The sequence below is a fragment of the Meleagris gallopavo genome, chromosome 8 (assembly GCF_905368555.1).
Source record: "Meleagris gallopavo chromosome 8, MGAL_WU_HG_1.1, whole genome shotgun sequence".
NCBI classification, from domain to species: domain Eukaryota; kingdom Metazoa; phylum Chordata; class Aves; order Galliformes; family Phasianidae; genus Meleagris; species Meleagris gallopavo.
In genome coordinates, this window is record NC_139411.1 from 21,405,929 (window position 1) to 21,430,562 (window position 24,634).

Sequence of the window (24,634 nt, forward strand, 5' to 3'; positions counted from 1 at the left end):
ATATTTGTACAAGTATCAGAGCTGGGGGGGTCTGCCCACGACTGATGGAATCCCTGTGACACAGAGCAGCTGGGGATGTGTGGGAGTTGATGGGCATTTGTCACATCGGCCACTGGCCTAAAATCACAGGATGGGTGTGCTGCAAGCAGGTACCAGCTGTGCAAAACAGCAGTGCAATGCAGGGGAGCTGAGTTCATGGGCTAGAGCCTGGCTGGGACAGCTGTGTGGCTGAACATAGGGGCTGTGTGGCTGAACATGGGGAACTGGTGCTGTGTTTCGGGCCAGAGGGCACATGCTTTCAGCAGCAGGCAGGTGGAGCAAAAAGTTGCTGGGGCCCAGGAATCCGCTGGGATAAAATGTCTCTGAACCTGAATGAAAACAAGAGGGGGCTGGGCTGGCCGAGGAGCTGCAGGTGGGACAGAAAACCAGGAGGAAAGCCAGCAGCCCGGCTCTGGGACAGAGGATGAGGGTGTAGAGCCGCGAGTGTGCCTCAAGCCTCAAGTGGCAGGGCTCCCTGCACTGCGCTGCCCACAGCGGTTTGCCAGAGGCTGTTGCAAGGGCACGCTGGCCCCAGCGTGGGGCTGTCCCTCAGCCGTGCTGGGGAAGCAGGGTTCTCCCAGGCCCGGTAACACTGTTGTCAGTGGGGGATGCATGCAGCCACCCCATGCCTCTGCCTCTGTCTGTGCCCGCACTGCCTGCCCGCTGCCCACGGCCTCGCCAGGGCTCAAGGCCGGTGCCAGATACTGGTCCTGCTCGCTTCCACCCCACTTTTGAGCCTCGTGGCTGCCAGGGATGGCTTCGCAAGCCCCACGCAACCCTTTCTGGTCACACTCCAGCTCCAGGCTTTGCTGCCTGCAGCCCCATTGTGGGTGCCTGGAGGCCTTTTCAGCTATTCAGATGGAAATGCCCCGGAGCTAGAGAATGGAGACCCTGTTCCCAGCCCCAAGGGAGGGAACAGCAGCCATAACCAGGCCCCAGCCAGGGTGCAGGTAGGGAGCTCCTCTGCTAGGGGTGGGAGGGCAGCAGGTTAGGGGATGGGTAGGAGCGGTGAGTATCAGGGTGTTGGGACCTGGGTGAACTCAGAATCTGCAGCAGGTTTTTGTGGCTAGGGTGTATTTGGATTACCACAATGAGCAGGAGACAGCTCTGGCTCCTGGTATTCTGTGGCTTGGGGGGGGGCTGAGAGGACCTGACTGCAAGCTGTCCTTGTCCTGCAGCACTCAGTACTGTGAGGCCCCAGTGCAGTGTACCGGTATGATAATTAAGGCAGGCTGTGGGAACAGTCCTGCTGGCTCTGCTCTGACCATCATGTTTGGTCATCTCAGAGGTGCTACATGCCGCCTGTCCTTGCCATGCAAGAGTTGGGCCAGATGTTACTGGAGAATGCTGATCTTGCTTGTCTGTCTTGCAGAGATGACCCTCCTATCCTCTCAGACACCATCCCTGGAGACATCTTCGTCCGTCACTGAGAGCCCAGAGCACAGGATGCTGGAAAAGAGGTCCAAGGTTATTGAGGAACTGCTCCAGACAGAGAGGGACTACATCCGAGACCTGGAGATGTGTGTAGAAAGGATCATGGTGCCCCTTCAGCAGGCACAGGTAGGAGTGTGGGGGGAGGCTACAAGGTGATGCAGGTGGGGTGAAGTAAAGACACAGTCTACTTTGTTCTTGAAGCCCACAAGGGACATTCAACTACTCTAGGAGCAGCAGGGTGTTTTTTTGTTCGTTGCAGTCATAGAAATAGCTCATCAATTTTGGGATTCTGCTGAGTTCTCACTGTTGGTGAAAGCAAGAAACCTAATAGCAAGTGTCACAGATTCATTTCCTAGGGTGGGAACTACTGTTCCTATTTGTTTGGTTTGTGGATTAATTTCATTGTCTGGAAAAAGAAGATACAGGATCTTGGCGTGGTGTTGGATTTGATGGGAAGAAAGGGAGTGTCAGATCATCTGACACTCCCTTTGGATGAAATTGCTGGGAAAGTAGAGGACGCTGCATTTGTTAGATGCATAAGGAGTAAGAGTTTCAGTGTGCAGCAGAATGAGGGAGAGTATGCAAAAGTCACTGTACTGGCAGTATTTTGTGGTGAGTGGCTGCTGGGGAGCTAAGGGCTGATTGAAGGTTGCAGGAGGACAAGGGAGAGATGCTATTGTGTCTGGCTGGGACATGCTCTCCCATCTGAGACTTCTCTCTTCTTTTTCTTCAGGTTCTGAATGTAGACTTTGAGGGTCTTTTTGGAAACATCCAAGTGGTAATTAGCTTCTCTAAGCAGCTGCTGTTGACCTTGGAGGCTTCAGATTCCATCGGTATGAACTCTTCTGTTGCCTTTTCTCAGAGATTGGGATGAGATTTGTCAGTGGGGTGGCAGAACAGGGCAATTTAAATGATAGATGAGAGAATTTCCTCCCCCTTGGTCCCTGTCAGTGCTCATCAGCCCAGCAGCAAAGCTGTGTCACTGTGCTTGAGAAACACATGTTGTTTATAAACTTCCCTGGCTCCTTCCTTAAAGCGAACCCCCCCTCCTCACACCTGCACTACCAGCTTTCCCTGCTCAGCTCCAGGGCAGCTTGTGCCTTTGCTGTCCTGGTGGCTTTCACTGCCAGTGACCAGTCATCTCCTGGAAAACTGGAACAGTTGAGGTGTCTCTGCTGGTCACTTCTGGAGCTCCTATGGGGCTCTTCAACTGTCCCCTCGAAGTTTGAGCAAACATGTCTGCTGAGGCTGAAGCCTATTACGATAACTCACCAGCACCTTTCATGCACCGTTCCCATTTCTGTCCCCTCCTGCCCCCACTACTCACCCTGCAGTGACAGGGAAGCATGAAGGGTGTGTGGACAAGAAGAGTGTGGCAGGGAGGCACCCACCCTGAGTGCTCTGTTAGCACTGTCCTCTCAAGCTCTGGGTGTGGTAGGGAGTAGTGGGGCATCTTGCCATGAATGCGCCATGACTGTTGGAAGCAACAGGAGTACTGGAAACACTGAAGTCCTACTTTTGCTGCTGTATGCAGGGCCGGTGTTCCTGGCACAGCGTGCAGAGCTGGAGAGCATTTACAGGGTGTATTGCCAGAACCACGATGAGGCCATTGCACTGCTGGAAACATATGAGAAGGATGAGAAGATCCAGAAGCTACTCGTGGACCTGCTGGATAACCTCAGGTTGGAACCTCTGACTATGGTGGCCACCAAGCTGGGTTAGAGGGTTCACTCTCCAGCATCCCTGCTGTTCTGCAGACAGTTCAGTTGGTGACAGAACTGGGACTAGCTATGTCACTGTAGGTGACAAGGCTCCAGGTTCAAATGAAAAGGGCTTTTGTTTCAATGATGGCCTGCTGCCCCACAGGACACGTGCCTTGCCTACACCTGTAGGGCCACTGAAGTATGGAGAAGGTGGCATGTCCTGGATTGAGAGTTCCTGTTTCCCAAGTCCTTTGTCACCATGACCAGCAAAGGAACAAGCCACTTTGCCTGGCTCAGCAATTGCCATGGCTGTAGGCATGGCAAGGCTGCCATGGCAGTTTCACTGCAGGAGGGGACAAGAGTGCTGGCTGTGGGAATGCACGCCTACCACCCTATTAACCTGTTGCTTTTCTTTGCTTTTTGGCACTCTGTGGGCCGTCAGGAGCCTGTACAGTGAATGGTAAGTTCTTTGTTCTTGTTAGTCCATGCTTATCTGTCTTGGCCTGGTTGCTCCCTTTGTGACTCACCTCCTACCACCAGCTTGGTGCATGTCTGAGTGCCCCACCAGTGCTGCTTGGGCTATACAGGCAGATGGTGAGGGGGAGATCTTGGGCTGAAAACTGGTTTGGGAGCCATCGGCTCCAGGGAGGCAGGAAAGCCCTGTGCTGGCTACAGAGCTGAGCATGGTCAGTCTGCCCTACACTGCAGGTCAGGTCTGGCAGCCATATGAATGGGACAGTATGAGGCAAGTGGAGCTTTGGTACCTTTTAGGCTGTGCCTATGTGGGATTTCACAAGGGGTCTGGTAATGGAGAGGATCCTGGCTGGGAAAGATAACCTGGCATGAGCAAGATCTGGAAACCTGGGGCTGATTGAGGTCACTAGGGGTGTGGGAGTGCCATGGGTTTGGAGATGAGGGTGGCCTGACTTAGGAAGTACAGTAGATTTGGACATGCTAATCCTCTGGGTGTGATTGGGGTTGGTTCAAGGAGTCAGACTTTGCATGATAGAGTTAGACTGAAATCTGGTGCATCTTTGTCCCAACTTCCCAGGGGCTGCACAAACTACATTAACCTGGGCTCATTCCTCATCAAGCCAGTACAAAGGGTGATGCGGTACCCCCTGCTGCTGATGGAATTGCTGAGTGCCACCCCTGAATCTCATCCTGACAAGGCACCACTCACAGCTGCTGTTCTTGCAGTCAAAGAAATTAATGTCAACATCAATGAGTACAAGCGTCGGAAGGACCTCGGTGAGGAGCTGGGGAGTGAGTGTGTTGACAGTGGAGTCTGTCAGCTGCACGAGCATGAAGGGAATCTGTCCCCAGTAGACTCTGATCTGAGCAGCAGTGTAGTAGAACTGCATTTAAGAAGCTACACATGAAACACAATACATAGAGGATAATGCAGTACGCATCTGACAGGAGATATTTTTGTGATACAGTGATATGAAATGCATGCAATTGTTGAATACTGTTAGACTGGAACAAAAAAGGATAAGACAAAACAATGTCTGTTTAATGTTGAAAATTGAATTTTGAAGAATACAAGTAGGGAATCAGTCTGTCAGGGTAATCTCTATCTTACTGAGATACGGAGAATGAGTTTGAAAGAGCCTGTCTGTAGACAGGAACGAATTACAGAGCTGCTGGCTGGAAGGGCCCAAGATGTGAGCTCTCCCTGTAGATCATGAGCTCTAGTTTTCCCACATCCTTTTTGAACTGGGGAACCCAGGCTAGACAGAGAATCTTAACTGCAGCTTCCCTGAGACTGAACAGAGAGAAAATGTCATCTTACACTGGTGCTACACATAATGCGAAAAATGTGAAAAAGTTTGAATGTTGCATTTGCAAAATGTGTGACATATCCAGAGCCAAGCAAGGGAATTACAGGTGGTCCAGTGCTGGATTTTGAGTTGATATACGATATGATACAATACAAAACAGTATTATGTGATACATGGAACATTTGGGATTACAGAGTCTTAGGGAAGAGCCAGCAAGGCAAGTGTTGATGAGGCACTGTAAGACACAGATGTTGTGCTGTTAAGTTTTCTGATTTCTACATCAATTTCTGTAGTGCTTAAGTACCGGAAAGGGGATGAGGATAGCCTCATGGAGAAGATCTCCAAGCTCAACTTCCACTCTATCATCAAGAAATCCAACCGTGTGAGCAGCCACCTCAAACATCTCACAGGCTTTGCACCCCAGGTAATGTGTATCAGCTACCAAGTGCACTTACACCCCATGATGTTTGAGGAGGTGGTGGTGCCTGCTGGCTTCCCACATCCCTTTCTTGATGGGTAGTTCTGACAGGACTGACAGGAAGGCAGTGAGTTTAGGGTCTGAACCACCTGCCTCTGCTCCCTGGCTTGTAGGCAAGAGGCCCCACATCTCACACTCTGGGAGGTAGCAGAGCCCTGTGTTGCCTCCCTTGAGCATTTTTCTCTCACAGCTGAAGGATGAAGCCTTTGAAGAGACCGAGAAAAATTTCCGGATGCAGGAGCGACTGATCAAGTCCTTCATCAGGGACCTTTCACTCTACCTGCAGCACGTTCGGGTGAGTCTTGATATGATGCCACTTACCAGTGCTTCTGCCCTCAGCCCTGCCTGGTTATTGGCCTCCGGAGGTCTGGGCTGCCATGGAAGCTTGAGCCTGCTCTGGGAGCTCTGTTCTCCTGGCAGTAAGCATGGTGTGCTGACTGCTTGCCCCTGGCGCAGGAGTCGGCCTGCATGAAGGCACTAGCAGCAGTCAGCATGTGGGACCTGTGCATGGAGAAGGGCAGCGGGGACCTGGACCAGTTCCAGAAAGTGAACCGACTCATCAGCGACCAACTGTTCTCCAACTTCGTGAGTGAGCCTGTGTCCTTGTGTGTTGAAGGCACCCCCTGGGACCCTCTCACCCATGATTGGTTGCGCAAGTGATGCAGCCTGGGAGGGGTGCAAGCACCCCTACTCATCTTTTGCCTCCTGAAAGCTTTGGTGGCTGTGGGTTTTGGTTGTGTCTTGAGCATATCTGTTAGATACACATTTATCTTCAGCCATACTTGAAGTGTTAGAACCTTTAGGTCCTTCCTGTAGTATTTTCCATGTTGGCGCATGTCTGTAATGCGTATCGGAAAGGACCTCTAGAGCTCTGGTGGGATGCTATCGGAATATGGATACTGTACTGTTCTGGAGAAGGGTGGGCTGCTGGTGTTCTCAGCTTGACAGGAGAGAGCACCTAATCTCACCTTCTCCCTGCATCTGTACCCACCAGAAAGAGCGGACAGAGCGGCTGGTTATATCACCCCTGAACCAGTTGCTGAGCATGTTTGTAGGGCCCCACAAGCTGGTGCAGAAACGCTTTGACAAGCTCCTCGACTTCCACAACTGCACGGAGAGAGCAGAGAAGCTGAAGGACAAGCGAACGCTGGAGGAGCTGCAGTCAGCCCGCAACAACTATGAGGCCCTCAATGCCCAGCTGCTGGATGAGCTGCCCAAGTTCTTGTGCTTTGCCAAGGAGCTGTTTGCCAGCTGTGTGCGGGGCTATGCTGAGGCGCACTGTGACTTCGTGCGCCTGGCCCTGGAGGAGCTGAGACCTCTGCTGTCGGTGGGTTCCTGGATCACAGCCAGCACTCCAGGCTCAGTGCAGTGCTGATCTCTGCACAGGGTTTGTCTGATGGGGCACTGGTGTGATAGGTACAGTCACCAGCAGCTTTCACCTAACTGCTCTGGTCCTGCTCTGGTTCCAGTTGCTGAAGACGTCTGGCCGGGAGGGGAACCTCATTGCCATCTTCCAGGAAGAGCACAGTCGAGTCCTTCAGCAGCTCCAGGCCTTCACCTTCTTCCCAGAGTCACAGGCAGTTCCCAGGAAGCCTTTTGAGAGAAAGACCGTGGAGCGTCAGTCTGCCCGGCGGCAGCCACTCGGTGCCTTGGTGAGTGTGTGAGTGTACCCCATGTCAGGGCTCACTGGTATGCTGGAACAACCACTCACACTTGCTTTGTTCCTCTGCAGCCCAGCTACGTCTTGCAGTCAGATGACATCCGAGCAGCCCTCCTGGCCCGCTATCCCCCTGAGAGCCTCTTCCAGGCAGATCGCAATTTCAATGCTGCCCAAGACCTGGATGTCTCACTGCTGGAGGGAGACATTGTGGGAGTCATCAAGAAGAAGGACCCCATGGGCAGCCAGAATCGCTGGCTCATAGACAATGGGGGTAGGTGGCTGCTCTCTGCCTTTGGTGCTTGCTGCAAGTCTCCTCTGGTTCTCCTGATTTTGATGTGAGCTCCTTTTCTCTCCTCTCTGCAGTGACCAAAGGCTTTGTGTACAGCTCCTTTCTGAAGCCCTACAACCCGCGCCGCAGCCAGTCAGATGTCTCAGTGGGCAGTCACTCTTCCAATGAGTCTGAGCATAGCAGCTCTTCTCCCCACAGCAGCACCATGCTGACCTTCAGCACCAACAGGGCAGCCGTGGCCTTCGCTCATAAACCCTCCCAGGACTCTGCCTTGCTGGGAGAGCTGTGCCACTCTCCACAGTCCCCCTCGGAGATGGACTCTCCAAGCTCTGGTGACAGGACAGTCCCACTGGAGGCCGGAGTGGTGACATCTCCACACCGCTACAGCCGACCTGAGCCAGGCTACAGCCCCAGCCCTCGCAATGAGCACCCCACCAAAGCACATCTTAGGTCTGCATCCTTGGTGGAGGACAGAGACTCTGGGCTCGAGAGCGGCGAGTCAGAAGGCAACCAGGTGAGCCCTGAGGTAGCTGGGGTTTGGGGTGTGAGGGCTGAGACCCTCACTTGTGTAGAGGCTGTCATCCTCTGCAGGCATGACCAGGGAGAGAAGTATAAGGTAGAGACTTGTCTGTCTCTACCTCATATGAACAGGACTGTGAGTGGAGGTGGACAGATGGAGGCAGCTCTGGCAGAAGCTGGGCTGGGTCTGCTGCTCTTTGGGTACAAAAGCCAAAACTCAGCAGCGAGTCTTGGTTTTCAGCAAATTTCAGTGCACAATCTGTGCCATGTAGCACATGCTGAGTGCCTGTCTGACTGACACCTCCCTTTGCCCAACAGGTCTATTATGCTCTCTACACCTTCAAAGGCCGAAACACGAATGAGCTGAGTGTGTCAGCTAACCAGAGACTCAGGATCCTGCAGTTTGAAGACATCACGGGCAATCAGGAGTGGTGGCTGGCCGAAGCACACGGCAAGCAGGGCTATGTGCCCTCCAGCTACATCCGGAAGACAGAATACACGTGAGGTTGGGGGGTCAGGAGGCCCCACCCTGTTCCTTGAGCCTACCAGGACTGCCGGGGGCCCATTGCCTCCACTGCTTGCCCCAAGGGGATGACACTGTGTATGAGGAAAGAAGGAAGGTGGACTGCTTGAGCAGGCACTTTGCTTAAGAGCAGGGGCCAGCTTCTGTCACCCTGTGCTGTTTTATCCTCCAACCAGGAGCAGAGTGGGGCTGTGGTCCAAGGGGGAATGGCTAGACTAATGCTGAGGAGCTACTGTGGATTTAAATTGTGGAAGACTGTTGCTGAGGCCCTCCTTAGCCAAACAGTGTTAAAAAGCAGCCTAGAGCCTTGTGAACATGTTGTCTGTGCCTTAGCAGCAGCAGGTCCTGTCTTGTTTGTACAGGACTCCAGACTGGGGATATCTGTTCTGGCCAGAGGAAGCTGCTCTGAGGATTGCTGTGAGTAGTTCAGCTCCACAGTGAGCCCAGCCTCCAGGAGCACCCACGGTGTACTGTGTCCGTGTGCTTGGTCTCCTGGAGCTGAGCTGGGGTGCCTCTAAGCTCTGCTGCTAGCAGCAGCCATTAGGCATTTCCCTCCTGGACCAGCTGTAGGTTCTGAACACCATCTTGCCATGTCTCCATACTGTGTCCAGTGTCTGGGACCCCGTCTTGGCTCCTCTGGAGCAAGACAAAAGGCAAAGCACTGGCTGTCCTGCAGCCTCATTTCTGTAGGCTCTGACCAGGAGTGCCTTACCTGTGCATGCTGCAGGGCACTGGCGATGGTGCTTATGTTCTGAGAGGGATGCTGTGCCCTTTGCAGGGGTGCTGTGTCTTATGTGCTGCTGCCATGATCTGAAGGAAGGAAGCTCCTTTCTCCTTGGGGCAGTGTTTGTGTCCCCTGTACTGCTGCTCCATAAATAAAGGCTTGCCCTTGTATATAGGAAGAACCTGTCCAAGTGTTGGAGTAGAGATGGGAATACTTGGTATGTGCCTGGCTTGGTGTGTGAGGAGGCTGAGGGCAAAGCTCGTGGTCTTCATGTGGACTCTGCAGGGCCTTTTATGTTTCGGTGGTGTCCTCATGAAGATCATGGAATCATAGAATGGTTTGGGTTAGAAGGGAGCTTTAAGATCATCTAGTTCCAACCTCCCTGCTATAGGCAGGGATACCTCCCTCTAGACCAAGATAAATTGTACTGCCCTCTCTTGCTGCTGTGTTACATGACACAGCTGGGTTGTGGGTGGTTTGCATCCTTCCTGCCACCAGCTACTGGGAAGGGTTTTGCTCTGCTCTGTCCATGCAGGTACATAGCGTGCACACAGTCTCCATCAGTGCTGCAGCTCTTGGCATGATGCCCAAGAACAAAGGGTCAAGTGTTTGTCAATGATAACCAGTATGTATTATGTGTGTGGTATGTGTGTGCATGTTGGCGTATCATGCATATGTGCCCACACTTCTGTGCTTATGTGGCATGCCCCAGCAAGTGTGTACAATAGCCTCAGGGACTGCCTCGTTTATTTGCATTGCAGTCAAGGGCAGCTGCAGCCACTGAGAATGTTCCTCCACCTCCACTCCCAGAGTTCATGGCTGGAGCAGAGGCATGAATCCATCTGTACCCCAACATTTATTTGCATAACCTCTGTACCACCGTCCTCCAACCACCATTCAGGATTAAAGCTGAACTTGAGGCTTATTTAGCATACCTTAAAATCAGACTTTTAGTAGGAAGAGTAGAAACAGTTACAAGAGGTAAATAAATTATAACATTCACTTGGATTATTCTGCAAATTTCATTCAGTAGTGCTACAGCATCTCTCTGCTAGGTTCCCCTGGCATAACAAAGTACAAAAACTTGGACCCCTGGGGGGTATATGGTCTCCGTGCCTGACATAACTTTCTTCTCCATAAGTTATGTAGCTTGAGATCCTCATGTGCACACCTGGCAGGGTGTAGCAGCGGGTAACGGCTCAAGTCTGTATCTTCTGCCCCTGCCAGCCAGAGAAGTCACTCTCTCCCCTTCGCTTCACAGCTGTAGAGAAAAAGTCTTGGGCAGTCTAGCTGCAGGGAGATCCATGTGCTGGCTTGGTGAGTCCCAGCAGAAGGGAGCTGCTCACACGCAAGCTGCATGCTGTTCTACTCCACCTATAGCGTGGTGGTTTCTGTGTTTGTGATGCCGGCGTCCTTCGCCATTGCAGAGAAGATGCTCTGCTTCTGAAGCAGCCTCTCGGGACTGTCAAATTCCACAATCTTCCCTGCGTGCATCACCATCACCCTGGCAGTGGGAAATGAAAACACCTGAGCTCCAACAGTCAAAGCTGATAGTGCTGGCGGTGCCAGCACTACAGCCCCACCAATACGTGTTCCTTCTACAGCCACACTAGGCAGTTCACCTCTCAGTGAGCACACAGTTCTCATCTCTGTGCTGGATGGTGAAATGTATTTGGTGTCAAGAATCCCTCTGTAGCCTGCTGCTGTACAGGATCCCAAAAACATTACTCCCTCCCAAAGGCATAACTAATGCATGACCATTTTTCCCCTCCTCTGTTCTGCACTCCTAGAAACTACATTACTGTTCTGGGCATTGCAACCACTCTTACCCCTCTGGCTGCGTCCTTGCATCTGCTACTGGCCACCTCTCCCCACCCCAGGAGACCTGAGCCCCATTCCTGTGCCCTATGGTACCTGTTGCTGTCCATGATGGTGTGGAGGCGGTGGGCAATGGTCAGGACGGTGCAGTCAGCAAAAGCACTCCGGATTGTTGTCTGGATTAAGTGATCTGTTTCCAGATCCACGGCTGCTGTTGCTTCGTCCAGGATAAGGATCTTGGCTTTGCGGAGAAGGGCCCGGGCCAGACAAACGAGCTGTCTCTGCCCAACACTGGGAGGAGGTGGGGGATGTGAGTTACCAAGTAAACAGAGGGTGCCTGTCTCATCCCCACACCCCACCACAGCCCCCTCCTAGGCCCAGGAGAAGGGCAGGGAGCAGAGCCTGCTTCAGTTCCTTTGCTCACCTCAGGTTCTCTCCTCCCTCGCTCACAATGTGTTGCAGCCTCTCAGGAAGTTCCTGCACATACGCCTTCAAGTGAGCTAGCTCAAGGGCCTTCCACACCTCCTCATCAGTGTACTGGTCGAAGGGGTCCAGGTTCATCCGCAGGGTGCCAGTGAAGAGCACAGGGTCCTGCCAGGGATAGCACAGAGTGTTTGTACCTATTGTGTCCATTCAGCAGGGCTGAATGCTTGCCCTGCAGCCTGCCCCTGGGCACGAAGGTGGTGATGATGAAGGGTGCTCAGGGTGGGATCCTTGCAGCACCCAGGGGGATGCTAAGGGCCACGGCGTGCCCAGGGCAGAGCTGTGAAGATGGGAGGTGCATAAAAGCTGGAATTGGCTCACCTGGGGGATGATGGTGAGGTTCTGGCGCAGGTCGTGCAAGCCAATAGTCGCTATGTCCAACCCATCAATGATGATCTTTCCCCCAGCAGCTTCCAGAACACGGAAGAGGCAGTTGGTGAGGGAGGATTTTCCAGCTCCCGTCCGGCCCACAACTCCAACCTGTGGAAGCAGATGTTTAGACCACCTAACAGGACTGGAAATAACTGAGTGAGCACTCTCATCTTCACCTGGTGGGCCTTCTCCAAGCCACAAAGAAAGGGTGTAGTGCAGGCAGAGAGGTCCTCACCTTCTCAGTACTCCCAATATTGCAGGTGATCCCCTGAAGAACCAGTTCCAGTTCAGGTCGGTACCGAACTTGGTAATCCACAAACTGGATCTCACCTTTGCTGGGCCAGCCGTGGGGTGGGCGCTTGTCTGTCACCCATGGAGCCTGTGGGCACAGGAAGGTTAAGGGGCTGCACCAAGCTGTGCAGCAGGTGTTGGCCCACAGCCTGCTCTCCTCACCTCTCTCTTGACCTTCGTGTACTCGTGCACCCGCTCTACAGCCACAATATTTGTCTCCAGCTCCGAAGACACCCGCACCAGCCAGTTCAGTGTCTGGGTCACCTGCACGGCAGAGCCACAGAGCTCAGTGGGACCGGGTACAATCACCTTCTGTTGAGAGTTCATCAAGAACATGCTCCTCCCCGCAGCAGCATCCCTGTTACATGTGGATGCGTGTTCCCCTGGCTTCAATCCCCAGGTAATCACTCTCTCCATCAGACACTCCAGCTAATCCCCTCTCCACACACTGCAGATGAATGTGGGGCAGCATCATGCTGCCAGCCCAGAGCCATCAGCCCAAGAACTTAACTGAAGAAACTTTCATTGACTCACGTTGAGGGCAGAGGAGACGGAGAGACCCACAATGCCACCTTCCAAAGAGTTTTTTGAAATCACAGCCAGAAGTGCAGAGAAGAAGACCACCAGGCTCCCAACAAACTCCAGGCGGATGGCCAGCCATCTGCAACGGGAGCACACGGCCCCAGCACAGGGCCAACCAGTGAGACCAGCATCTCACCATTGAACTCAGCACCATATGCCAGCACCAGGCAATGCCACTATCACACTCCTACGTGGCCTGGAGCATTGGCATCTTCCCAGGACCCACCCTTGACAGCACAGTTCACCTAGACTCTGGATACTTCATAGGAGCTTTCAAAATCACCCTAAAAAGCCTTCTTCCACAGATGGTGGCCCTATCCAAATCTCTCCCAATTCCTATACAGACCTTCAGAGCACATTCTGATTGAGCTGTAGATGTCCCTGTTCATTGCAGCAGAGTTAGACTAGATGACCTTTAAGTGCCCCTTCCAACTCAAATGATTCTATGACTCTACGATTATGAAGGAGGACTTTAGCATCTCCAGAACCTCTCCCAGGACCTGGATGTGGAGTGCTGTGGCATAAGGAGCAAACTCACCTATTTGAGACTATCCAGGAGTGAACAGTTTTCTGGTTGATGTCCATCGTCTTCTCATTTTGCTGCAGGAACCGTTGTTGATGTCCATAGGCCCGGATGACAGAAAGGCCTGACACTGTCTCACCAAAGTGGGAGTAGATGGGAGACCTGGTGACGGAGTCCAGGCGCCGCAGCTGGCGTGACGTGGAGATGTAGAAGTGCTGAAAGGAGGGGACAGCTCGGTTACCAACACAAAGCCCAGCAGTGACAGGGACACTGCTCCAGGCAGGGCAAGAGCTGCTCTCAGGCCCCAGCTACTCACCAGCACAAAGTAGTAGAAGATGCCCAAGGGAACAATAACAACAAGGAAGAATGGGGTGGCCAAGGCGATCATGATCAATGTGCTAATTATACCCATGAAACAGTTGAGCCAGCTGCGGAAGGACATGGGGATGGTCTCATCTACTGTGAAGATGTCCTGCGGTGTAAAAAGAAGCAGGGAGAAGCAGTCAGTACCCCAGAGAGAGGAAGAAACCCAGAGGCTCCACACATACAGGATTCCTACGCACCCATACTTTAACACAGTACAAAAAATTTGAGAAAATATTGGATCAAACTGTATTGATGTAAACGTCACAGCCACATTTAGGGGCACAGCTCCTAGCTTGGGAACAGCTGAATTAATGGAGAAGATTTCAATAATAAGACTTTACAAAGTCATTTACACTGACTGCATTATTTTGTTGGCCCTCTCATTGTCTCAGGACAGCTCTAGGCTCCTGCCTCTCTCTGTAATCTACTCTGAACCCTCTTCAGTTTTTCTACATCCCTATTGGCCAGGTGGCCCCAAAACAGGACTCAGCATCCAGCTGTGGCCTCCCTTACACTAAGCAGATGAGATATAATCCCCTGTAATTTGCTGGCCACTCTCCTTCTCATATATACAGCCCAAGATGTGGTGAATCTCATGGTGAACCACGCATTCATCATATCCTTCTGCTCCACAGAACATGGCACCACTCAACACCCACCAGACCTGCCAGACCTTCTCCACGTAGGGGCTGTTCTCCTACCTTGGCAAACCTGTTCACAATGCGGCCAGTGGGAGTCGTGTCAAAAAAGCTCATGGGAACACGTAGGATGTTACTGAGAAGCTGCTCATGCACAATCCGGGAAGCTCGCATGGCACCACGAGAAGACAGGATGGTTGCAAGGAACAGGAAGAGAGCTGCAAGGAGAGCACAGAGCGGTCAACCACAGCTCACGTGACACTGGCCCCAGGCAGTCATGGGACACATGGAACAGTGAAGTTGTGCAGTGTCCCACTGTGACATCCTGCATCCTACCTCCTCGCCATGCCACAGTAACTGCATCCCACCAGCCTTATCCCTGCTGGATCGTATCACTGAGTGAGCAGCACCCTGTGTCCCCACACTCACCCTGTGAAACCCCCAGCGCCCCAAAGACACCGATCCGCAGGTCTCGCTGCTGCACAGGGTAGGTCTCATTCTGGTAGCGCTCCGCATCATCGGTCCAGGCACTGAGCCACAGGTTGGTCCCCACGTAGGCAACGTAGTCTCCCACATAGCTCATGGCAACACAGAAGGAAAAGCCCACACCAACAGCACGGAGGTACCGCAGGTACATGGAGAACTTCACCTGTGGAGAAGTTCAGCCCATTATCACTGCCCAGCAAATCACAGCCAGTGACACTCAACACAACGTTGGATTTGCTGCCCTCAGTCCTCCCTCCACCGTACTGCACTGTCGGGGACCTTGGCCACCAGCTCCATGCAGTGCTGTGTCCTGGCTGCAATGGGGCTGCAGGAAGTCTGGCACTGGCTTCTCTTGGCAAGAGTCAAGTTCAGTACAGTGCCCCTCTATCTCCTTCTTCTTCCTCCTCACCTTGCCAGTTTCCACAGCTTCCTTCTCAATCAGCTTCTGGCCCTTTATGTTCTTGATGGGCTCCTCCTGGGCCTTCTTCACAGAAGTGGTGCTCTGCGTACTGATGCTGCGGGAAGGTGATGGGCACCGTTAGTACCAGGGTGCTGCTCTGGAGGTCCTGCTCTGGGGTTGCATCCCACATAGCACTGGGACACAGTGCTGGAGTTCTTTGGGATGAGTGTCCCTACACAGGCAGCTTTGAACAAGCTTTGTGAAAGACCAAGGTCACAGCAGGGCAAGTAAAAGCAAGATCAAATGTTCCTGACCCAGCGTTAGCTAGGGTTAGATGCAGCAAGGGAAGTTCCCACCCCCTTCTCTGCAGGAATCTCCCAGTGAAGCCCCCTGGTTTCCTAAAGGGCAATGCAGGAAGCAAGGGAGAGAGCAGAGAGCTCTGGCTGAGTCCCCACCTGCGGGTGAACTCTTTGCGATGGATGCTGGCCTCTCGCTTCAGCGTCATGGTCACCACATCATCGGGCCCATCCTCCACAGAAGGCTCCATACCTTCATCCCCCTGCTCTTCAATCCCATCTAAGCCAACAGCTACAGACATGGGAATGAAGGACAGACTAATGAATCGCATCTTGGAGATTTCAGAACCTCAAGACACACACGTCCCCTATACCCAGTAGCATTCCCAGTACCTGCAGTAGTTTCCTCTGCAGCACACTCCTCCTGGCTACCATATGAGTTCAGGAACTGGGCAAAGGCTCCCCTGTTTGCAAGCAGGGTGCTGTAGGAACCATGTTCAGACACTGCTCCTGCCACCAGCACCACAATGTTATCAGCCTGGGGCAGGAAACTGATACTGTGCGTCACCAAGATCCGTGTCTGCAATAAAGTGGCACTGTTGTTGGAGAGCAGTACAATCAGAACACCTCTTGCACCCCAAGCTTTGGACTGACGTCTACTTGAGGACCTCTCTGCTCATCACCACTGGCCATGGGTACACAGGGCACCCTTCCCACCTCCACATCGCCCCAGGACTCTTCTGCCTACTTAAAAGCCACAGGATCCCTTCTCTGTCCCAAGCAGAGGAGGGGCATCCCAGGATGATGGGCATCACAGTACCAGAGACATTTCTGCCTGGCCATGTCTCAGGAAGGAGGGCACAAGCGCTCACCTTCTTTTGCAGCAGCCCTTTAGGTCCCAGCACGTGCTCAAAGAGGTGCTTGCCAACATGCGCATCCACAGCAGAGAGAGGGTCGTCCAGGATGTAGATGTCAGCATCGCTGTACACTGCCCTGGCCAGACTGACCCGCTGCTTCTGGCCTCCACTCAGGTTAATGCCCTGAATGAAAAGGAACCTCCATGAGCCCCAGACTGCCACAAGGTGACTGCCTTTCTCTCTGCCACATGTGTTCACCACATATTTGTTCATCCCTACTGCGCATTGCCCAAGGCTGATACCTTCTCTCCAATCTCTGTCTGGTCACCTGCAGGTAGTAGCTCCAGGTCTGGAAGGAGGGCACAGGCTTTGATGACTTTCTGATACCTAGTTTCATCCAGCTCTGATCCAAAAAGGATATTGTCTTTCAGCGTGGCATTCTGAATCCAGGCCTGCTGGGGGACATAGGCCAGGGAGCCCTGGGAGAGAGACACAAGAACAGGGTTATCACCAGAGCCTCAGCCCAAACGCGGCCACCTCACACCTCTCAGGACCACTCTGGTCCCTCACCTGGGGGCTCATGGTCACTCAGTGCCTGACCCGCTGCCAATTTCTGAGCCCCATAGCCCCTGGCACCAGCCAGCCACTCTCACCTGGATATTGATGTGTCCTTTGATATTCTCCATCTCCCCCAGCATGGCCGATATCAGTGAAGACTTCCCTGAGCCCACAGCCCCAACCACAGCCACCAGGCTCCCAGGTTTGATGTCCAGGTTGACACTGCAAGACAGGAGAGCCCAGTGAGCAGCATGTCTCCTGCACAGGACCCACACAGAGCAGAGCACAGCTGGGGGTTCACCATGACTGGCACTGTAAAGAGACGACTGCCTTGCCCAACTAAAAGCTTAGAGGGAGAGGGACCCATCAGGCCCCACATGGCACACAGCACTTACTCTCTTATCGCAGCATTCCCATCCTGCTCCCAGGTAAACGTGGCATCTGAGAAGCGCACAGCACTGCCTGTCAGCAAAAAGATGCACCTCAGGACTGAGAAAGTGCAAGCCAGCTTCATCCCTTGCAATTGGATTGAGCATCCCAAACCAACCAGTCTGCACCACCCCCAAAACCTTCCATGCGTCCTTCATTCACCTGGTTCTGCTCATCTCCTCCCTGCACAGATCCACCTCTGAAATGTCCACCCCCAGCATATCGTGATCTGCCTGCTGCTCGCTGGTGCAAGGTGAGGCCGACCAGCAACCCACAGGGACTAAGCCAGAGCTTTACCTACCTGGGATGGAGTCATGGTGGATAGCTGAGGTGTCCAGCTCCTCTCCACCCAGGTATCGCTCCAGCCTCTCCTTTGAGACATTGGTCTGCCATGGCAGAAAGAGGATGACATGAGGCACAGCTGGGTTTGCTTACAGAAGCCCCCTAAGTAGAGCACCCCATACACAGCCTACACTCAAGCATCATCCTCCACCTCTGAGCCCTAACCCTGTGTCACACAGGCAAGTCCCATTCCATCCCACTGCCAAAAGAGCCCTGTGCACTAATCCTTGGGTGTCCAAGGCCCTAGACCATCACACATCTGAGCCCCATCTGAGCTTAAACAGAGATATCAGGTGGTCCCTCCTGAGGGCTGACCTGCACCATGGCAGAAAGAACCAAGGGCAGCATGGCCATGGGGAAGCGCAGCACATTGAAAAGGGAGATGGAGGTAAAGGCTTTCTGTGCATCCAGGACGTTGTTCTCATCCACCAGTACATAGACAGAAAAACTGGCCAAGGAGACCTGGAACAGAAGAAGCCACCATCAATGTGGTCGTATGCAGCCCAGGTCATTTGCCTCCCCTCACTTCACACCAGCTGAGGTTCCCCATCTTTCCCATCCCCTTGGTCCCAACCCAACCCCAGCTCTCAAAAAAATGCAGTTCTCCCCAGCCTGCTGGCACTCACCAGGAAGGGGGCACATGAGAACACGAAGATAGAAACTGACTGCAGGTAAGAGAACTTCAGTAAGTCCTTCAGCTCACATGCTCGAATCTCATTGATTCGCTTCTCAAATGAGGGCTCCCAGGCAAAAAGCTTCAAGATCTGTGAGATAACCAGAGTGAGCCTGTGCTGGCCTCACTGGAATGCCCACCTTTCAGGGTGTCCACACTCCACTGCTCACCTTGATTCCATTGAGGACTTCACCCATTATTTTCATGCGCTCATCCTTGTTCTTCATGTTCCTCACCTACAAACAGAAGAGCCAGAGGTCATGGCTACACCTCAACCAGACAGAGCTCACTCTTGGGAATGCACCTGGGCTACCCTAGGGAAGGGAAGGGAGGGCTCCAGGACCCAGGAAAACATCCTACGAGTGTGGATGACCACCCCAGCCTAAATCAGACCCAGTCTGGGAAAGATCTGCAGCATAACAAGGAATGTTAGGGGAGCAGGAAGAACAACAACAGGGAGAACCTCCCACCACTGACCTGTATGTCTCTGGACTTGTTGACCAGGAATCCATTTATGGGGATGAGCAGCACCATGACTGCAAGGCCAGCCAGGACAGAGGGGCCCAGCTCTCCCCAGAGGAAGACAATAGACAAGATAATTTGCAAGGGTGATGACCAGAGCTGGTGAACAAAGTTGGCCATGTCCATGAATCTTTGGGCATCAGCTGACATCAGGTTCACAGTCTCTCCCACTGTAGACTCTTTGCGAGTGGCACTGGACATGGTAAGCGCCTGGAGAGAGAAACTGTGGTCAATGCAAATGACCTTAATGGTCAACTTATGGGAGCAGAGCTGGGAACCAGCAGGATAGGCTGAAACTGCTCCTCAGATTCTGGTAACTATCAGATGTGCTGTTTGCCCCAGGCTGATGGGCAAGAGATGCTGTAATTCCCAGCCCAGCTGGGAGAAAGCCAGCTGCAGATGGTGACAGAGCCATACCAACCTTCTTGTAGATAGCAGCAATGAGGCTGGCACGCACATTTGTGCCAAGCTGGAAGCACAGGTTGAAGTACTGCTGCAGGCAGAGGGACTGGAGTATCGCAGTCAGAAAGAGCAGGATGCTGTACAGGTACCCTTGCCAGGCAAAGGCCTCCGCATCTGACACAAAGGCGATCAGCAGCCTGAGGGGCAGAGAGGCTGTGAGCCACCCACCCATGGAGACAGACCCAACAGGGTGCTCCAAACCAACAGAGGCAGTTGGGTGCTGAGCACACAGGAAGGTGGTAGGGCTGGGGGCAAGGCCAGGATGGTGTGACTCACTTCAGCAGCTGGGGGCTGACAAACACAAGAGCATCATGTACCAATTTGAAAGCCACTGACATCATGAGGTTCTGCAAGAAGGTCTTAAAGAGGACTTTCATCAGCCACTTCTTGGGGTAATCCCCTTTACCTCCCTTCTTTTTCTTCTTCTTTGGCTGTTTCTCCTCCTAGAGGAGAAAATGAAGAAATAAATGAGCAGGTCCTATGGTTTTTGGCACCTGAAAGGATGCTTCCAAGGCAGCTACATAACCCCCAGATCAGGTCTCCTGAATGAAGCCCAGCCTTTAACTCCTGTCATATTATCTATCTATATTATTGATAAATTATAGAAAAATTCCTTCTCAGAAAGAGTGGTGATGCATTGGTATAGGTGCCCAGAGAGGTGTTGGGGTCACGATTGCTAGAGATGTTGAAGAAATGTGGAGATGTGGCACTAAGGGACATGGTTAGTGGGCAGGGTGGGGATGGCTTGAAGGTTAGACTGAATGATCTTAGAGGTCTCTTCCAACCTGAATGATTCTATGAATCTTTCTCAATTCAGAGTGATTTTCACTCAGACCAGGGAGAAATCTGGGACAGGGAAATACAGAGACAGGGAAGCTGCTTGTACTGTAGCCTTGAGGGATGGTTCCCTGTTCTTCTGAAGGGCATAAGGATGGAGAATTTCTTGGTGTCTCAAAAAGTAGGGATCTGCTGAGGATGACCTTGCCATGGGATTCCCCATCTTTGTCCATGGCCCTGAAGAATCAGAGTTGGAAAACTCAGCACTGGGGGCTGTAGTGAGATGAGGTGACCCTACTCAACAAGGCTGGGCTTGGATCTCTGCATCTCACACAAGGCCACACGTAGGAAGGGATTTACCAGCACCAGGATGTCCTGGCTCTGGGCCTTGCTCATCCCATTCATGTGCTCTGTGTCACGTTCCTGGCGTTTTTTCTTGCGTTTCCTTTTCTCCAATTCTGCTTGGGCTTTCCTCAATGCAGTCTTCATGTTCTTCTCAAAAGTAGCATATAAGGCCTGTGTCCTGTCTTTATCTTTCAACTCCCAGACATCTTCAATTTCCAAGGGCTTCCGATGGCCCTTGTAAATCATCCTGTGGGGCAGAGAAATTTCCCCTTAGCAAGTCTCCAACACTGTGTCTGTAGGAAGTAAGTCCTTACTGCAAATGCAGAGATTTCAGAGTCTGGTCCTAACAGAGGGAGAGCTACAAACCGAGCTCCCTGCAGCTCAGACCCCTGATTTGTGTTCACAGCCTGTTGTGGCTGAAGCTCCCATGCAACTTTCATGCCATGTGGCAGAGCCATGACAGATCACTGCTACCTGCAGGCTGGGCCTGATGCATCAGGTACCAGTGCACAGCAAGGTGGGAATTGTCCAAGCTCAGGCTGCACAGACTGTACTGATTACTGAGCTTCTCCTGGCCAGCTCTTGGATGGGGCCCTCAGCCCTGATCTGTTGGGTAGCAGCCAGCCTACAGCAAGGAGTTGGAACTGGATGGGCTTTATGGTTCCTTCCAACCCAACTATTCTGTGATTCTATGCTGTGATGCTATGGCTCATAGCAGCCTGTGCAGCTCAGCCCTGAGGCCTCCCTGCATTTTGCCACCCAGATCTCCCCATAGCCCTGCTCACCTGCTGTACCACTCGAAGGTGATGGAACTCAGGATGGAGGCTGTCACCTCTGGGTTCTAGAGTGCAAAGGAAAGAGAAGTGAGTACTGAGGCATTGCAGGTACTAAGATGAAGTTGACAAGAACTGACCAGTACCAGGCTGCAGCCTCCAGCTCTCCTTGTGCCCCTTGCTGAAACCTTCCCAGCACCTTCACCCACCCTGCATGCACTTCATACCTTCTTTGCAAATTCCTTTCCTTCTGGGGAGATATCTGAGAAGCCTGAGACAATAAAGAGCAGCAGCTGGAGCCCATAGGAGATGAAGAAGAGGACAAACCGTGGCACATCCGAGATGGGGTCCTGTGGGAAAGTAGAGCCCAGGGTGACTGCTGAAGTTTGTCTCAAGGCCACCCGGCCCTCAGAAACAGCATTCAAACCAAAAGAGCAGTTGCAGAACTCTGTGTTCTCTCTCAGCTTCCCTTCACCACCGCTCTTTTCTTCTCCGTCCCTCCTCCCCAGTGTCCATAAGGGGAGAAATTATCCTGGTTTTCTCATGCTTCCTCAAAGGGAGAGGGTGAATTTAAAAGGCTATTCCTCCTTCAATTCCCAAGGTCCATAGGGCAGCTGGGACCTCAGTGATACCACTGAGAGCTTGTCAAGGGGTGAGGTCCATGATGGACTCGATGATCCTTATGGGGTAATATCTCAGGGTATTCTATGATTCTATTACTTCCTTTGGGGACTGAACAGTGCAATGGGGAAATACAGAGCTTCTTGCCAAACCCAACCTGCAGTGCTCTCCGGACAAGGGACTGGAACGGCAGGATCCCACAGAGCAGTGACAGGATCCAGAAGCAGAACAGTACCACTGAGTCTCTGCACAAGCAGAAGGACCGCGCATAGTGGATCAGAAGCACCAGGACCTGGGAGAAAAACCATCACAGGTTCGGGCAGGGCAGCAGGACAAGCTCTGCCCTTCAAACATACCTTTGGGGTACATGTACCCAGGCCCTGGCACACGTGGTCTTAGCCAGTCCTACAGAAGCTTCAGAGTTCATCGCACAGGGCAAAGGTTTATTTCAGGGAGACATCATATCAAAATGCTCATAGGAAAAACAAGGTCTGAAGGCACCCCGGCATTATGCTTTAGCTGTTCTTACCCCAGGTTCTTGGCCATGCTATAAAGAGCGGGCATAAAGCAATGCCCTGGCTCCTGAACATCACTCCAAGCCTGACATTACACAGGTCAGAGACCCATGGTTAACAATATCTCCTAAACTTTGCACATGAATCCAACTGATAAAATAGTAATCATCAGCAAATTGTTATGTTTGCTCGTAAGTGTAGCTCCTAAGTTTTATGGCTTTAGTAAGACTGTTAGTTTGGCCGATAACTTCTACAAAATATCTGCTATTCCTGTGCACGTGTTCCCCTGCGCACGCAGCTCTTATGCTATCAGTTTTCTAGAGGACCAGTCTCACATATCTTCATTCACAAATCCAATCTCTAATCACAGATCTCCTCTGCTTCAGAATTCTATGGCACTTCTCAACTCTTCCTTCCCACAGAATTCCTGCAGATGCTCAGAGCTGCCCCATCCCCATCTCCCAGGTTGCTCTCCCGCAGACGCAGCCTCTCTTCATCCCTGTGCTATGGAAGCTTTCTGCAGTCCAGCCCTGCCATCTCACGCCATCTCTTTGGTGACACTCAGCATGTTGTCCTGCTGACCCTTACCCAGGTAACGATGTATAGGCTGGGGTTGGTGTACCGGACAGCTGGCAGGGAGTTCTGCCCTGTGCCCTCTGAAACTGCCAAGACCAACTCTGCCACAGCTGTCATCAACAGCAACGTAGCCAGCACCTGTGTGAAGAGGAGCACAATTTTGAAGAGAGACCAGTCAACCGTGTGCAGTGGAAACCAGTGGGAGACAATGTGACTGGATATAAAAGCACCCTGTAGATCACTGCACCCTTTCCAACTCAAACCTGGTGCAAAGAGCTTTCTTGTGCCCTTTCACGGGAGCACTGCCATCATTTTAACCTTGGAACACACAAGCACATAATATCAGAGGCTGCAATGCACACCTAAGGCCTCCCTCCTGGAGCATCCCAGTCTTGTGGTGCCCTCTGTCCCAGCTATGCGTCATCATGGACTTCTTTCTGGCTTTTCCATCACAGTGCTTCTTCTCTCCTACGCTTCTCATCTATTAATTCTTCACCCAACTCCAGCTTAGAAGCTTTCTACTCACCACCTCTCAACTCAGGTTGCTCCCGCCGCCCTCTGTGCCCCCTCAGCCCCACGCTACCTGTTTGATCATGTAGAGTTTGGTCAGAGATGATTTCTTGGATTTAGATTTGCACAAGGGAAGGAGCTGCCATGGAGCCAAAACCCAGAGGAAGCCAAGGGGGATCCAGACCAGCACTGTCTGCTGGAAGCACACTGGCAGGTCAGCATCAGAGCGAGCGAGGAAGGAGCCGTTCTGGGGACAAGAACAGGCAGTCAGATCATAGAACTATAGAATCATAGAATATCCTGAATTGGAAGTTATCTACAACGATCATCGAGTCCAACCCTTGGCTCCACAAAGGGCCACCCAACAATCAGACCCTATGTCTGAGAGCATTGTCCAAGACATGTCCTGAACCCTGGCAGCCTGTGGCTGTGACCACTGCCTGGCTAGCCTGTTCCGTGCCCACTGCCCTCTGGTGAAGAACCTTTTCCCAGCACCCAACCTGACCCTCCCCTGAAGTCACTCAGGATCGCTCAGTCCTCACCTGGCTCACAGCACCAGCACTCTGATAGCTACTGTACCTCTTCTTTCCACCCCACTCAGCACCCATCATCCTGACTTACTGCCCACCAAGCACCCTACCCCAACAGGGCCAACACAGCCACTCACCCAGAAGACAGAGCCACAGAACTCCTCCAAGGCTGCTGCCATGGCTGTGTTGGGCAGAGCCAGCAGCTCCTTCTCTCGCTCTGCTCAGCTGTGAGAGTCCTGGGTGGATGCTTGGAATAAAAGTCCCTACACACCCTTGGCCGGTGTTGGGATCAAATCCTGATGGCATACTGTTAATTGTTAACTTGGTGTGGTTGTGCAATTCTGAAAGCAAACCAGTGACCAAAAGGGCCTTGGAAAACCACAAGTTGCAAGGAAGGGAAGAGAGGGAGACTCAGAGAAGAGATGGAAGGGAAACTGCTGTCACAGACTCACTTCACCATACGGCCATTGCTTGAAAACCACAGTCTTCATCATTGTATACTGAGATAGGTGTATGGTCCCACAAAAGACAATCTGTGTTGGTGCAGTACATCTTTCCTCTGCTGGGATCACTCCAGCAACCCCCAGTACCCATGTGACAGCCAGAGAGCCACACCTGAAAGGAGACTGACCCTAAACCATCATCCTGCTACTTTGGGAGGTGGGGGCTGGAAGGGATGAGTCTATCCTAAAACAGAATTTGCTTTGTCACACAAGATTTCAAGGAGCATTAGGTA

General features: G+C 52.4%; 2 protein-coding genes across 4 annotated transcripts in view; one reads left to right on the forward strand and one right to left on the reverse strand.

The window, feature by feature from the left end:
• The window catches only part of DNMBP (dynamin binding protein), a 29,455-nt gene extending 20,121 nt beyond the window's left edge, over positions 1-9,334 (forward strand). For 2 of the 3 annotated variants that reach the window (XM_085229748.1, XM_085229749.1), the window contains 13 exons: positions 1,412-1,599; positions 2,207-2,306; positions 3,008-3,155; positions 3,619-3,636; positions 4,228-4,427; positions 5,254-5,384; positions 5,629-5,733; positions 5,895-6,023; positions 6,433-6,765; positions 6,908-7,090; positions 7,171-7,369; positions 7,462-7,901; positions 8,225-9,334. In XM_085229748.1, the coding sequence (XP_085085874.1) occupies positions 1,412-1,599; positions 2,207-2,306; positions 3,008-3,155; positions 3,619-3,636; positions 4,228-4,427; positions 5,254-5,384; positions 5,629-5,733; positions 5,895-6,023; positions 6,433-6,765; positions 6,908-7,090; positions 7,171-7,369; positions 7,462-7,901; positions 8,225-8,410 (2,360 nt within the window). In that variant the 3' untranslated portion in view covers positions 8,411-9,334. The remainder of the gene's footprint in view (positions 1-1,411; positions 1,600-2,206; positions 2,307-3,007; positions 3,156-3,618; positions 3,637-4,227; positions 4,428-5,253; positions 5,385-5,628; positions 5,734-5,894; positions 6,024-6,432; positions 6,766-6,907; positions 7,091-7,170; positions 7,370-7,461; positions 7,902-8,224) is intronic. The other variant, XM_085229747.1, reaches the window with a different exon arrangement.
• Positions 9,335-10,075: 741 nt separating this feature from the next.
• On the reverse strand, positions 10,076-24,185 carry ABCC2 (ATP binding cassette subfamily C member 2). Its single transcript, XM_010714591.4, has 32 exons — positions 24,036-24,185; positions 23,442-23,615; positions 22,871-22,996; positions 21,925-22,059; positions 21,374-21,496; positions 21,159-21,214; positions 20,389-20,620; positions 19,528-19,694; positions 19,211-19,388; positions 18,745-18,999; positions 18,438-18,503; positions 18,221-18,358; positions 17,910-18,056; positions 17,554-17,638; positions 17,219-17,285; positions 16,919-17,045; positions 16,568-16,744; positions 16,281-16,448; positions 15,802-15,988; positions 15,568-15,700; positions 15,122-15,227; positions 14,656-14,875; positions 14,290-14,444; positions 13,539-13,694; positions 13,238-13,437; positions 12,652-12,778; positions 12,280-12,381; positions 12,062-12,205; positions 11,776-11,934; positions 11,396-11,562; positions 11,068-11,262; positions 10,076-10,657 (listed from the first exon to the last, which is right to left on the reverse strand). The coding sequence occupies exons 1-32, from the start codon at positions 24,075-24,077 to the stop codon at positions 10,528-10,530; spliced, it is 4,644 nt and encodes a 1,547-aa protein (XP_010712893.1). The 5' UTR covers positions 24,078-24,185; the 3' UTR covers positions 10,076-10,527.
• Between the last annotated feature and the right edge of the window lie 449 nt (positions 24,186-24,634).